Source organism: Macaca fascicularis, chromosome 11, assembly GCF_037993035.2.
Source record: "Macaca fascicularis isolate 582-1 chromosome 11, T2T-MFA8v1.1".
NCBI classification, from domain to species: Eukaryota; Metazoa; Chordata; class Mammalia; order Primates; family Cercopithecidae; genus Macaca; species Macaca fascicularis.
The window spans coordinates 129,590,134-129,601,305 of record NC_088385.1 but is presented as its reverse complement, the minus strand read 5'-3'; the positions used below and the strand labels follow the sequence as shown (position 1 = coordinate 129,601,305).

Sequence of the window (11,172 nt, the reverse complement as noted above, 5' to 3'; positions counted from 1 at the left end):
TAGCTAATCTTACATTAAAAACGAAGCAAGCTCAATAAACTAACTTGTATCTACAACAGTCATCTCTGTAGCAAAGCTGGAGTTTCTTATTCTCTTGTATATTTATTTTTATTCAGTTCCCTTTCAGGCTATGGAGTTCCTTATTCTCTGGTGTGGCATGCACACCAGAATCTGTGAGGAAGCTATGCGTCGTGCTCTGATTTTTCAGCCTTAGTTACCTAATAGGAACATCTCATACTGGTTTTTGTTTTTCTTTTTCTTTTTGAGACAGGGTCTTGCTTTGTCGCCCAAGCTGGTGTGCAATGGCGCCATCTGGGCTCAATGCATCCTCGACCCCTTGGGTTCAAGGGACCCTCCCGCCTCAGCCTGCCGAGCACCTGAGACTACAATCGCCCAGCTAATTTTTATATTTTTTGTAGTGTCTGGGTCTCGCTCTGTTGCCCAGGGTGGTCTCCAACTCCTGGGCTCACGTGATCCTCCCGCCTCGGCCTCCCGAATGGTTGGGATTACAGGCGTGAACCACCGCCCCCTGGCCCCATATTGCTTTAGCGCATTCTGACCTACTCCGGCTTTCTTCGCGTTTCAAAAAGCACCAATCCCAGGATGCAATGCAGACAATGAGTGCCAGTCGCTTAGAAACCACACGTCCCAGCATGCCATATTCCGGGCAATCGCTAGCCCCGATAGGCCCCGCTGCATTCTGGGAGTTGTAGTCTCTAGCGACTGGCCCCGCCCCGTGTGCAGCTTTCGCGGCCTGCGTCTGGACAAAACCCTAGCGGGTGGCTCCGCGCGGCCAGAGCTCTGGAGAGTGGTGGCGCCTTCCAACCTTCGTCCCCCAGCCCTGGTGGCCGGCTCCGCCTCTTCTCGAATCTTTTCCACAGCCCAAAATGGCGGCGGAGGTGTATTTTGGCGATCTAGAGCTGTTCGAGCCGTTCGACCACCCAGAGGAGTCGATTCTGAAGCCCGTTCACACTCGCTTCAAGGACGAGGACGGCGACGAGGAGGACGAAAATGGGGTCGGCGACGCGGAGCTACGGGAGCGGCTTCGGCAGTGCGAGGAGACCATCGAGCAGCTCCGCGCCGAGAATATCCTTCCCGCTCGCTGGGCCCTGTCACCCGGGCGTGGGGCCGGGGCAGCGCCGGGAGAGGGTGAGGGCGCGGGCGGAAATTCCAGGAGGGCCAGAATTCCAAGTGATTTCTGTCACCCGCCGGCGGGCCGAGAGTCTAGGGTTTGGGGCGCGCAGGCTGCCCCGGCGCCTCGGCGCAGACCTCTTCCCCTCAGGGAGGCCGTCTCCTGACCAGACCCACTCTTGCCTCCCACCCGGGTTTAGGGTTATTTTAGGCTGCTCACCTGACAGATTGTACACAGGCCCCTGCTTGCCCGCCTCTTTTTGAGGTCGTGATAAGGTTTCATATTTTGCAGCCACGCTCAAGTTGTGCCGTCATGTTATAGTTGTAGGTGATGAAATACCGGCTGCTTAGACGCGGGATCAGTTTTTATACCGGGGCAAACGCTAGTGGTCCCAGAATGCAGAGTTGGGGACCTCAAGGAATCCGGGTGTGCTGAGATAATTGGTTAATTGCTTGATTTAAATTGGGGATTAATTTTAGAGTTCTTCCAGTCGGAGCTCGCTTCTGTGCTGAAGATGCTTTGCAGCACCTTGGGAAAAAGCGCCAAAGAAGTTTCTGTTAGACTTGAGTTACAAGATTGCAGATTTTTCTTGATTTGCTAGTATGTTTTTTTACGTTCTTAGGAGTTTTATAGGTAGATAGATAACTTTGGTTCGGGTAGTTTTCCTTTTAAAATTTGTAAGGAGAACTGAAGGTGACTGGTATGTTAGCTTTTTTGGAGGGACGGGATGGGGGAATGGGGTCTCACTATGTCGCCCAGGCTGGAGTGCAGTGGCACGATCTCGGCTCACTGCAACCTCCGCCTCCCGGGTTCAAGCGATTCTCCTGCCTCAGCCTCCCGAATAGCTGGGATTACAGGCGCCCGCCACCACGCCCAGCCAGGATATCAGCTTTTGAGGTTTTTGAAGCCTGATTTATTTTTTCAGAATGTCATCTTCCTCCACATTGTGAGGAAAATTTTCGAAATACAAAAATTGAAGCCGGGCACGGTGGCTCACGCCTGTAATCCCAGCACTTTGGGAGGCCGAGGCGGGCTGATCACAAGGTCAGAAGTTCGAGACCAGCCTGGCTAACATGGTGAAACCTTGCCTCTACTAAAGATACAAAAAATTAGCCGGGCGTGGTGGTGCGTGCCTGTAATCCCAGCTACTCGAGAGGCTGAGGCAGGAGAATCGCTTAAACCTGGGAGCGAAGGTTGCAGTGAGCCGAGATCACACCATTGCACTGGAGCCTGGGCGACAGGGCGACACTCTGTCTCAAAAAAAATGAAAAGTTGAAAGGATTCTACAGTGGATATCCATAGATTTATTCCACATTCTAAAGTTGTTAACAGCTCGTTATACTGCATTCTCTTTATCACATAGTGGTTGTTGAAAGGTTGTTCACAGGAACACTGATGATTTAATAATGTTTTGGGTTCGGTTTGTTAGTCTGTAGAACTTCAGGATCGTGTCTTAGAATGTATGTTCGAAAGGATAAAAACTGTATTTTAATTTTGGGTTTCAAAACCCTACCCCTGCAACAAAATAGAAGCTCAATAAGTGTGTCATCCTCAAAATATCCATGGGTCTTTTATCTTTATAATATTATGATACCAAAAGTTACAGTAGTAGTAGTTGAATTTTATGATCTGCCTTATTAAATGAGGGCTTATCCTCCTTAACAAATAATAACATCAAGAACTTAAACGAAAATTGAACATTCTAACTCGACCAAGGTATGAGACTTTTGAAATTAATCCATAGTTGTCCCTTATTATTTATCCTGATACTAATATTTAATCACAATTTCTTTGTAAAAAGTGTATGCGATTTTTGTATCATTTTTATTTGTTTAGCATACTCTGAAGAAGTCAAAGTAATAGTTCTTTATTTGTGGGGATAAGGTCTGAATTCTCATAAGTGGATTAAAATTGTAAGCTCAATAATGGGTGAAAGTATTTATTAAACAAAATCCAGAAAATGTTTACTTAATGTTCAGAATAGGCAAGTTGTTAACCTAGCTATTCCTATTTAACAAACATTTCTACAAAGTTAGAATTAAAATTACAATATTGGCTGCTCTGGTGGCTCATGCCTATAATTCCAGCACCTAAAAAAAAATTATAGTATTGTGGGCCAGGTGCAGTGCCTCACGCCTGTAATCCCAGCACTTTGGGAGGCCAAGGTGGGCGGATCACTTGAGGTCAGTTCGAGACCAACCTGGGTAACGTGGTGAAACCCTGTCTCTACTAAAAATACAAAAATAAGCTGGGCATGGTGGTGGGCGCCTGTAATCCCAGCTACTTGGGAGCTGAGGCAGGAGAATCACTTGAACCCGGGAAGTAGAGGTTGCAGTGAGCTGAGAGTGACAAGAGCGAAACTCCGTCTGAAAAAAAAAAAAAAAAGATTATACTCTAGCTGAAGATTTATTTACATAGTTAAAATGTGTTCATAAATAGAAACAATGGAAGAATCAGCATTTTAGAAGAAAAAGTAACGTGCCTTTGAAAAAGATACAGTGTGTAGATTTGCATTTAGGCATCTGATTTTATGTTTTTTTGTTTGTTTGTTTTTGTTTTCATTTTGTTTTTGAGAGGGAGTCTCGCTCTGTCGCCCAGGCTGGAGTGCAGTGACACAATCTCGGCTCACTGCAAGCTCTGCCTCCTGGGTTCACGCCATTTTCCTGCCTCAGCCTCCCAAGTAGCTAGGACTACAGGCACCCCCACCACCCCCGGCTAATTTTTTTGTATTTTCAGTAGAGACGGGGTTTCACCGTGTTAGCCAGGATGGTCTTGATCTCCTGACCTCGTGATCCGCCCGCCTTGGCCTCCCAAAGTACTGGGATTACAGGTGTGAGCCACTGCGCGCGCCTGGTCATGTTTTTGTTTTTGTTTGAGACAACATCTAGCTGTATCACTCAGGCTGGTGTACAGTGTTGCAATTATAGCTCACTGAAGCCTTGATCCTCCTGCCTCAGCCTCCCGAATAGCTAGGACTACAGGCAGACACCACCACGCCCAGCTATTTTTTTTTTTTCTAATAGAGTCAGGATCTTGCTTTGTTGCTCAAGCTCAAATTCCTGGCCTCAAGTGATCCTTCTGCCTAGGCCTCCCAAAGTGCTATAATTACAGGCATGAGCCACCATGCCCAGCCTAGGCACCTAACTTTAACAAAAATATTAAATGCTGGTATCTCAAAATATAAATTTATTTAACAGTCACTAAATCTAAAGTATTTGTTAAAGTACAGATTATGAGAAATGGTATTTTCAAGCTTTCAGAATTTGGAGGTGCCATGATATAAGTTCACATGCGCTTTGTTATTTATTTTTATTTATTTTTAATTTTTTTGAGACAGAGTCTCACTCTATTCCCCAGGCTGGAGTGCGGTGGTACTATCTCAGCTCACAGCAACCTCCACCTCCTGGGTTCAAGCAATTCTCCTGCCTCAGCCTCCCAAGTAGCTGGGATTACAGGTGCCCACCACCACACTCAGCTAATTTTTATATTTTTAGTAGAGATGGGGTTTCACTATGTTGGCCAGGCTGGTCTCGAATTCCTGGCCTCAAGTGATCTGCCCACCTCAACCTCCCAAAGTGCTGGGATTACAGGCGTGAGCCACTGTGCCCAGCCTCACATGTACTTTTTAGTCCCTGGCACCAGTGGGAATAACTGGCTGCAGTGGTGACTACAAGTTTAAATTTTAGAATTTAGAAATATTTCAGATTTTTTTTTTTTTTTTTTTTGAGACAGAGTCTCGCTCTGTCACGTAGGCTGGAGTGCAGTGGCGTGATCTCGGCTCATTGCAACCTCTGCCTCCTGGGTTCAAGCAATTCTCCTTTCTCCCGCCTCAGCCTCCTGAGTAACTGGGACTACAGGTGCCTGCCACCACACCTGGCTAATTTTTTTGTATTTTTAGTAGAGATGGGGTTTCATCGTGTTGGCCAGGATGGTCTTGATCTCCTGACCTCATGATCTGCCTGCCTCGGCCTCCTGAAATGCTGGGATTACAGGTGTGAGCCACCCACCCGGCCAATATTTCAAATTATCTTCCTTATATCTCATCGTCCTTTCTCTATGTGAGCTCACTTTGTGTATCTAAACTCAGTTTTGGCTGGGCACAATAGTTCACACCTGTAATCTCAGCACGTTGGGAGCATTGCTTGAGACCAGAAGTGGGAGACCAGTCTGGACAACATGGTGAGACCCTATCTCTACAAAAAATTTTTTAAACATTAACTGGATGTGGTGGCATGTGCCTGTAGTCTCAGCTACTTGGGAGGCTTAATAAAATAAACTGATTTTTGATTAGGTTTTAAGTATATTAAATATAACTAGGATTCCTCATAAAAGTCGTAATTTTTATATAAGATATTTTATTTAGATAAGTATACATTTTCTAATGGAGTCAATCATTTAAACATTTAATATTTATCTTAAAGTGGGTGAGTTTTATCTGAGTTCAAATGATTACCGCGTCATGTATAGGCTTTGCCAGTTTATAAGCACAAAGGATTAGCATCATGAAAAAGAAATAAATTAGTATTTTCTTAGAATTAGTGCCCTCCATATTGTCAGGCTGATAAAGTGTTGTACAGAAAACCAAGGAAAAAAGACAAATGAAATTATTTAGATAAAATTTGTACTCTCATGTCTCTTGATTTAGTCCTTATTTTTGAAACTTATAATCAGAAGTGTCTCCTGGTTTTTTGGTTTTTTTTGTTTGTTTGTTTTGTTTTTGTTTTTTTCGAGACAATTTCTCACTCTGTCATCTAGGCTGGAGTGTAGTCACGCAGTTACTGCTCACTGCAGCCTCATCCTCCCAGGCTCAAGTGATCCTCTCATCTCAGCCTCCTGAGTAGCTGGGACCATAGGAACATGCCATCACACCTGGCTAACTTTTGTATTTAGCTTAGAGATGGGGTTTTGCCAAATTGCCAGACTGGTTTCAAACTCCTAGGCTCAAGTGATCCTCCTGCCTCGGCCTCCCAAAGTCCTGGGGTTACACTGGGCTTAGTCTGTTTCTCCTCTTTTTTTTTTTTTTTGAGATGGAGTCTCACTCTGTCGCCCAGGCTGTAGTGCAGTTGTGTGATCTCGCCTCACTGCAACGTCTGCCTCCCAGGTTCAAGTGATTTTCCTGCCTCAACCTCCTGAGTAGCTGGGATTACAGGTGCACACCACCTAAAAATAAAAATTTTTGTATTTTTAGTAGAGACAGTTTTTCACCATGTTGGTCAGGCTGGTCTCAAACTCCTGACCTCATGATCCACCCGCCTCGGCCTCCCAAAGTGCTGGGATTACAGGCATGAGCCATCGTGCCCAGCCCTCTCCTCTTTATTTAATTAATAAACATTTTGTTGGGGTTTGTTTGTTTGTTTTACTTTGTTTGTTTTTGAGACAGAGCCAGAGTGTCACTCTGTTGCCCAGGCGTGAGTGCTACGGCATGATTTTGACTCACTGCAGCCTTTGACTTCTGGGTTCAAGCCATTCTTTCACCTACACCTCCCGAGTAGCTGGGGCTACAGGTGTGTGCCACCACACCCGGATAATTTTTCTGTTTTTTGGTAGAGACGGGGTTTCACCATGTTGGCCAGGCTGGTCTCCAACTTCTGATTTCAGGTGATCTGCCATCCTCAGCCTCCCAAGGTGCTAGGATTACAGGCATGAGCCACTTTGCCCGGCCTTCTTTTACTTTTATTGTGAAAATATACAAGAAATGAAAAGAACAGTATGGTTAACACCCATATTTTCCTCACTTAATTTAACATTTAATATTTTTACCATATTGCCTTCTTCTAATCACATACACATTTCAGCCCAAATATTTCAATGTGTATTTTTAAAAATAGAGACTTTTTCATGCATAACCACCACTCAATTATCACACCTAATAACTGGCATGACTTCCTTAATCATGTCCCTACCATATTCAAATTTCTCCAACTGTGAGTATATTTATAGCTGGTTTATCAAACTGGACTCAATTTAGGAACCATACAGCTGCATGTGACTTTTAAAAACATCCCTGGTTGGCCAGGCGTCTTGCTCTGTCACCCAGGCTGGAGTGCAGCCTCAGCCTCCTGAGTTACTGAGTTTACAGGCATGTGCCACCATGCATGGCTTATTTTTGTATTTTTTTTTTTCTTAGTGGAGACAGGGTTTCACCATGGTGGCCAGGCCAGTCTCGAACTCCTGACCTCGTGATCTATCCTCCTCTGCCTCCCAAAGTGCTGGGATTGCAGGCGTGAGCCACTGCACCCAGCCTCTTATTTTATTTCTTTACTTGATATGGACAATTCCAAATAGAGACATTTATTTCACATGCTATACAGGTAAAGGAATATGAGGCAGGTGAGAAGAGGAAGAATCAGACATTTATCTGGCCCCAGGTTACCCATGGGATATATTACAGGTTTTTAGGCTACATTCTAGTTCTGTTTTTTGTAGTATTTGAAAGTCAAATCCAGGAATAGTATACTTTTTTTATATCTCTTTAGAATCTTGGATTTGAGATATTTAGTACAATATGCTTTGCCCTCCAAGAGTCTATCTATTTATAAAGTGTTCTTTCGTATATACTTCCAAGCCACATTCATTTAGATTCCTTTAGAAATACACCAGGCACAGGCCGGGCACGGTGGCTCACGCCTGTAATCCTAGCACTTTGGGAGGCCAAGGCAGGCAGATCACGAGGTCAGGAGATCGAGACCATCCTAGCTAACATCGTGAAATCCCGCCTGTACTAAAAATACAAAAAAATTAGCCAAGCATGGTCACGGGCGCCTGTAGTCCCAGCTACTCGGGAAGCTGAGGCAGGAGAATAGCATGAACCCAGGAGGCAGAGCTTGCAGTGAGCCGAGATCGAGCCACTGCACTCCAGCCTGGGCGAGAGAGCGAGACTCTGTCTCAAAAAAAAAAGAAAGAAAGAAATATACCAGGCACGGTGGCTCACTTCTGTAGCCCAAGGTCTTTGGGAGGCCAAGGCCGGCAGATCACCTGAAGTCAGGAGTTTGAGACCAGCATGGCCAACATGATGAAACCCCATCTGTACTAAAAATACAAAAATTAGTCAGATGTGTGGCACATGCCTATAATCCCAGCTACTAAGGAGGCTGAGACAGGAGAATTGCTTGAACCTGGGATGTGGAGGTTGCAGTGAGCTGAGATCTCGCCACTGCACTCCAGCCTGGGCAACAAAGCGGGATTCTGTCTCAAACAAAAAAAGAAAGAAAAAAGAAGTATATTCTTGGCCAGGCATGATGACTCACACCTGTAATCACAGCACTTTGGGAGGCTGAGGCAGGCGGATCACTAGGTCAGGAGTTCGAGACCAGCCTGGCCAACATGGTGAAACCCCGTCTCTACTAAAAATACAAAAATTGGGCCAGGCGTGGTGGCTCACGCCTGTAATCCCAGCACTTTGGGAGGCCGAGACGGGCAGATCATGAGGTCAGGAGATAGAAACCATCCTGGCTAACACAGTGAAACCTCGTCTCTACTAAAAATACAAAAAAATTAGCTGGGTGTGGTGGCAGGCGCCTGTAGTCCCAGCTACTCAGGAGGCTGAGGGAGGAGAATGGTGTGAACCCGGGAGGCGGAGCTTGCAGTGAGCTGAGATCGCACCACTGCACTCCAGCCTGGGCAACAGAGTGAGACTCCATCTCAAAAATAAATAAATAAATAAAATAAAAATAAAAATACAAAATTAAGCTGGGTGTGGTGGCACTCGCCTAAAATCCCAGCTACTCAGGAGGCTGAGGCAGGAGAATTGCTTGAACCTGGGAGGCAGAGGCTGCAGTGAGCTGAGATCGCCCCACTGCAATCCAGCCTGGGCAACAGAGCGAGACTCTATCCCCCCACCCCAAAAAAAAAGGAAGTATATTCTTGTAACCTGCTCGTTTACTTGTTTACCTAGTCCTTCCTTCCCTCCCCCTAATTTGTAAGGAAGCTAACCATTAGGCAAACTGGTTGAAAACTGAAAGATTAACTGCAGTTCTTAATTTGTTGTTAAACATTTAAAAAAAAGTTAAGTGATGCCTCTGTATAAAATTATTAAAGTAGATAGAATTGGTGAAAATGTATAATTTTCTTGCGAAAACTGCAGTATGTGTAAAATACTATATGATCTTTGGTACTTAAGAATTTTAAGGCTGGTGAGATGGTTCACAGCTGTAATCCCAGCACTTGGGGAGGGCGAGGCAGGTGGATCCCTTGAGCTCAGGAGTTCAAGACCAGCCTGGCCAACATGGCAAAACCCTGTCTCCATAAAACATACAAAAATTTGCTAGACATGGTGTTCTGCGCCTGTGGTCCCAGCTACTTGGGAAGGTGAGGTGGGATTGCTTGATCCCGGGAGGCAGAGATTGCAGTGATCCAAGATCTCGCCACTGCACTGCAGCATGAGCGACAGAGTGAGAACCTGTCTCAAAAAAGAAAAAAAAAAAATGTGGGGAGCGGGGAGGGATTGCATTGGGAGTTATACCTGATGTAAATGACGAGTTGATGGGTGCTGACGAGTTGGTGGGTGCAGCACACCAACATGGCACAAGTATACATATGTAGCCGGGTGCAGTGGCTCAAGCCTGTAATCCCTGCACTTTGGGAGGCCAAGACGGGCGGATCACGAGGTCAGGAGATCGAGACCATCCTGGCTAACACGGTGAAACCCCCTCTCTACTAAAAAAAAAAATACAAAAAACTAGCCGGGCGAGGTGGCGGGTGCCTGTAGTCCCAACTACTCAGGAGGCTGAGGCAGGAGAATGGCGTGAACCCGGGAGGCGGAGCTTGCAGTGAGCCCAGATTGCACCACTGCACTCCAGCCTGGGCGACAGGCGAGACTTCGTCTCAAAAAAAAAAAAAGTGTACATATGTAACAAACCTGCACGTTATGCACATGTACCCTAGAACTTAAAGTATGATAATAATAAATAAATAAATAAAAAATGTATAAAAGTTATGCGTTTGTATATATGTATGCAAGTTTTACTTAAATGTCTTCTAAGAATATGTTCTAACTTCTGTTTTAGTGGAATATTGGTGAACGATACTAAGTTAGATGGACCTATATTACAGATTCTATTCATGAACAATGCTATTTCAAAGTAAGTAATTTTTTCCCTCTCCTAAAAATAATAATGTGTTTATGGAACAACTTTATAAATATGCCGTTTTCATTTGTACTTATATCATTTTTATTATTTTACTTAAAATGACCCTGGAGTTAAAGCATAAGGAATCATGATTAAGAGCAAGGACATTGGGGTCACAGTGACCTGAATATCTGGACTCTTACTTTCTATGTCTGTGAACCTGGTAAGGTCACAGATCTTTGCTACATCATCCGTTACTTCACTGGAAAACAGGATAGTCATAGTAACTGCCTGTGAGGTAGCTACATGAGCACCTCTAAGAGCTCAATAAATGGCTTCTAATAAAAATCATCACTATCATTGTAACAATAACAATGACGTTCACTATTTCTCTTTCCGAATCAGGTAACTGAGTTTTCCATGTTGGCCATCTTCAAAGCCTACTCACTTGATTATTTCTTTTAACAGCAAAATAAGACTTTGCAAACCATTAGCATCAGGGTTTCGGGTGACCCTGTGCATTCCTGCAGTGCTTGCTGAGAGTTTCTAAAATGGTTTGCTCTGTCCCTTCTGCAGAGCATGGTCATAGACATTTCACATAGTTGCTTGCTCCCTTGAAAGTCACTTAGTCATATTGTTGTCTTCTTAATGCTGACCAAGGTCAAGAAGATAGAAGGAACAATGCCAGGTCCATAACCTACTCTATCTCAGCAGAAGTGGAACCCAAGGCTCTGAGGTGGGGAAGCTGGATGCTAAATACAGCAGCAAGGTGCTGGGCACGACTGGGCTGTAGCACTATTGTCCCTCCCATGCCCAGGTTAGAATCAGTAACCCTCTAGCTCATGACGGTCTCATTTCTGCACCATTCACCTAGTGTTTAACCTGCAGAAATCTTTTTTTTCTTTTTTTTTTTTTTGAGATGGAGTTCTGGTCTTATTGCTCAGGCTTGAGTGCAGTGGTGCAATCTCAGCT

General features: G+C 44.8%; 1 protein-coding gene across 4 annotated transcripts in view; it reads left to right on the top strand.

Moving 5' to 3' along the window:
• The first annotated feature begins 738 nt into the window (after window positions 1-738).
• ZCCHC8 (zinc finger CCHC-type containing 8) overlaps window positions 739-11,172 on the top strand; it is a 32,223-nt gene continuing 21,789 nt past the window's right edge. For 2 of the 4 annotated variants that reach the window (XM_065525269.2, XM_065525268.2), the window contains exons 1-2: window positions 2,806-2,848; window positions 10,138-10,212. Coding sequence is in view for 1 of the 4 variants with exons in the window: in XM_065525267.2 (XP_065381339.1) it covers window positions 888-1,088; window positions 2,808-2,848; window positions 10,138-10,212 (317 nt within the window). In the remaining 3 variants the exon portion in view is untranslated. Of the gene's footprint in view, window positions 1,089-2,805; window positions 2,849-10,137; window positions 10,213-11,172 lie in introns of those variants that run through there. The other 2 variants (XM_065525267.2, XM_074008288.1) reach the window with 2 other exon arrangements.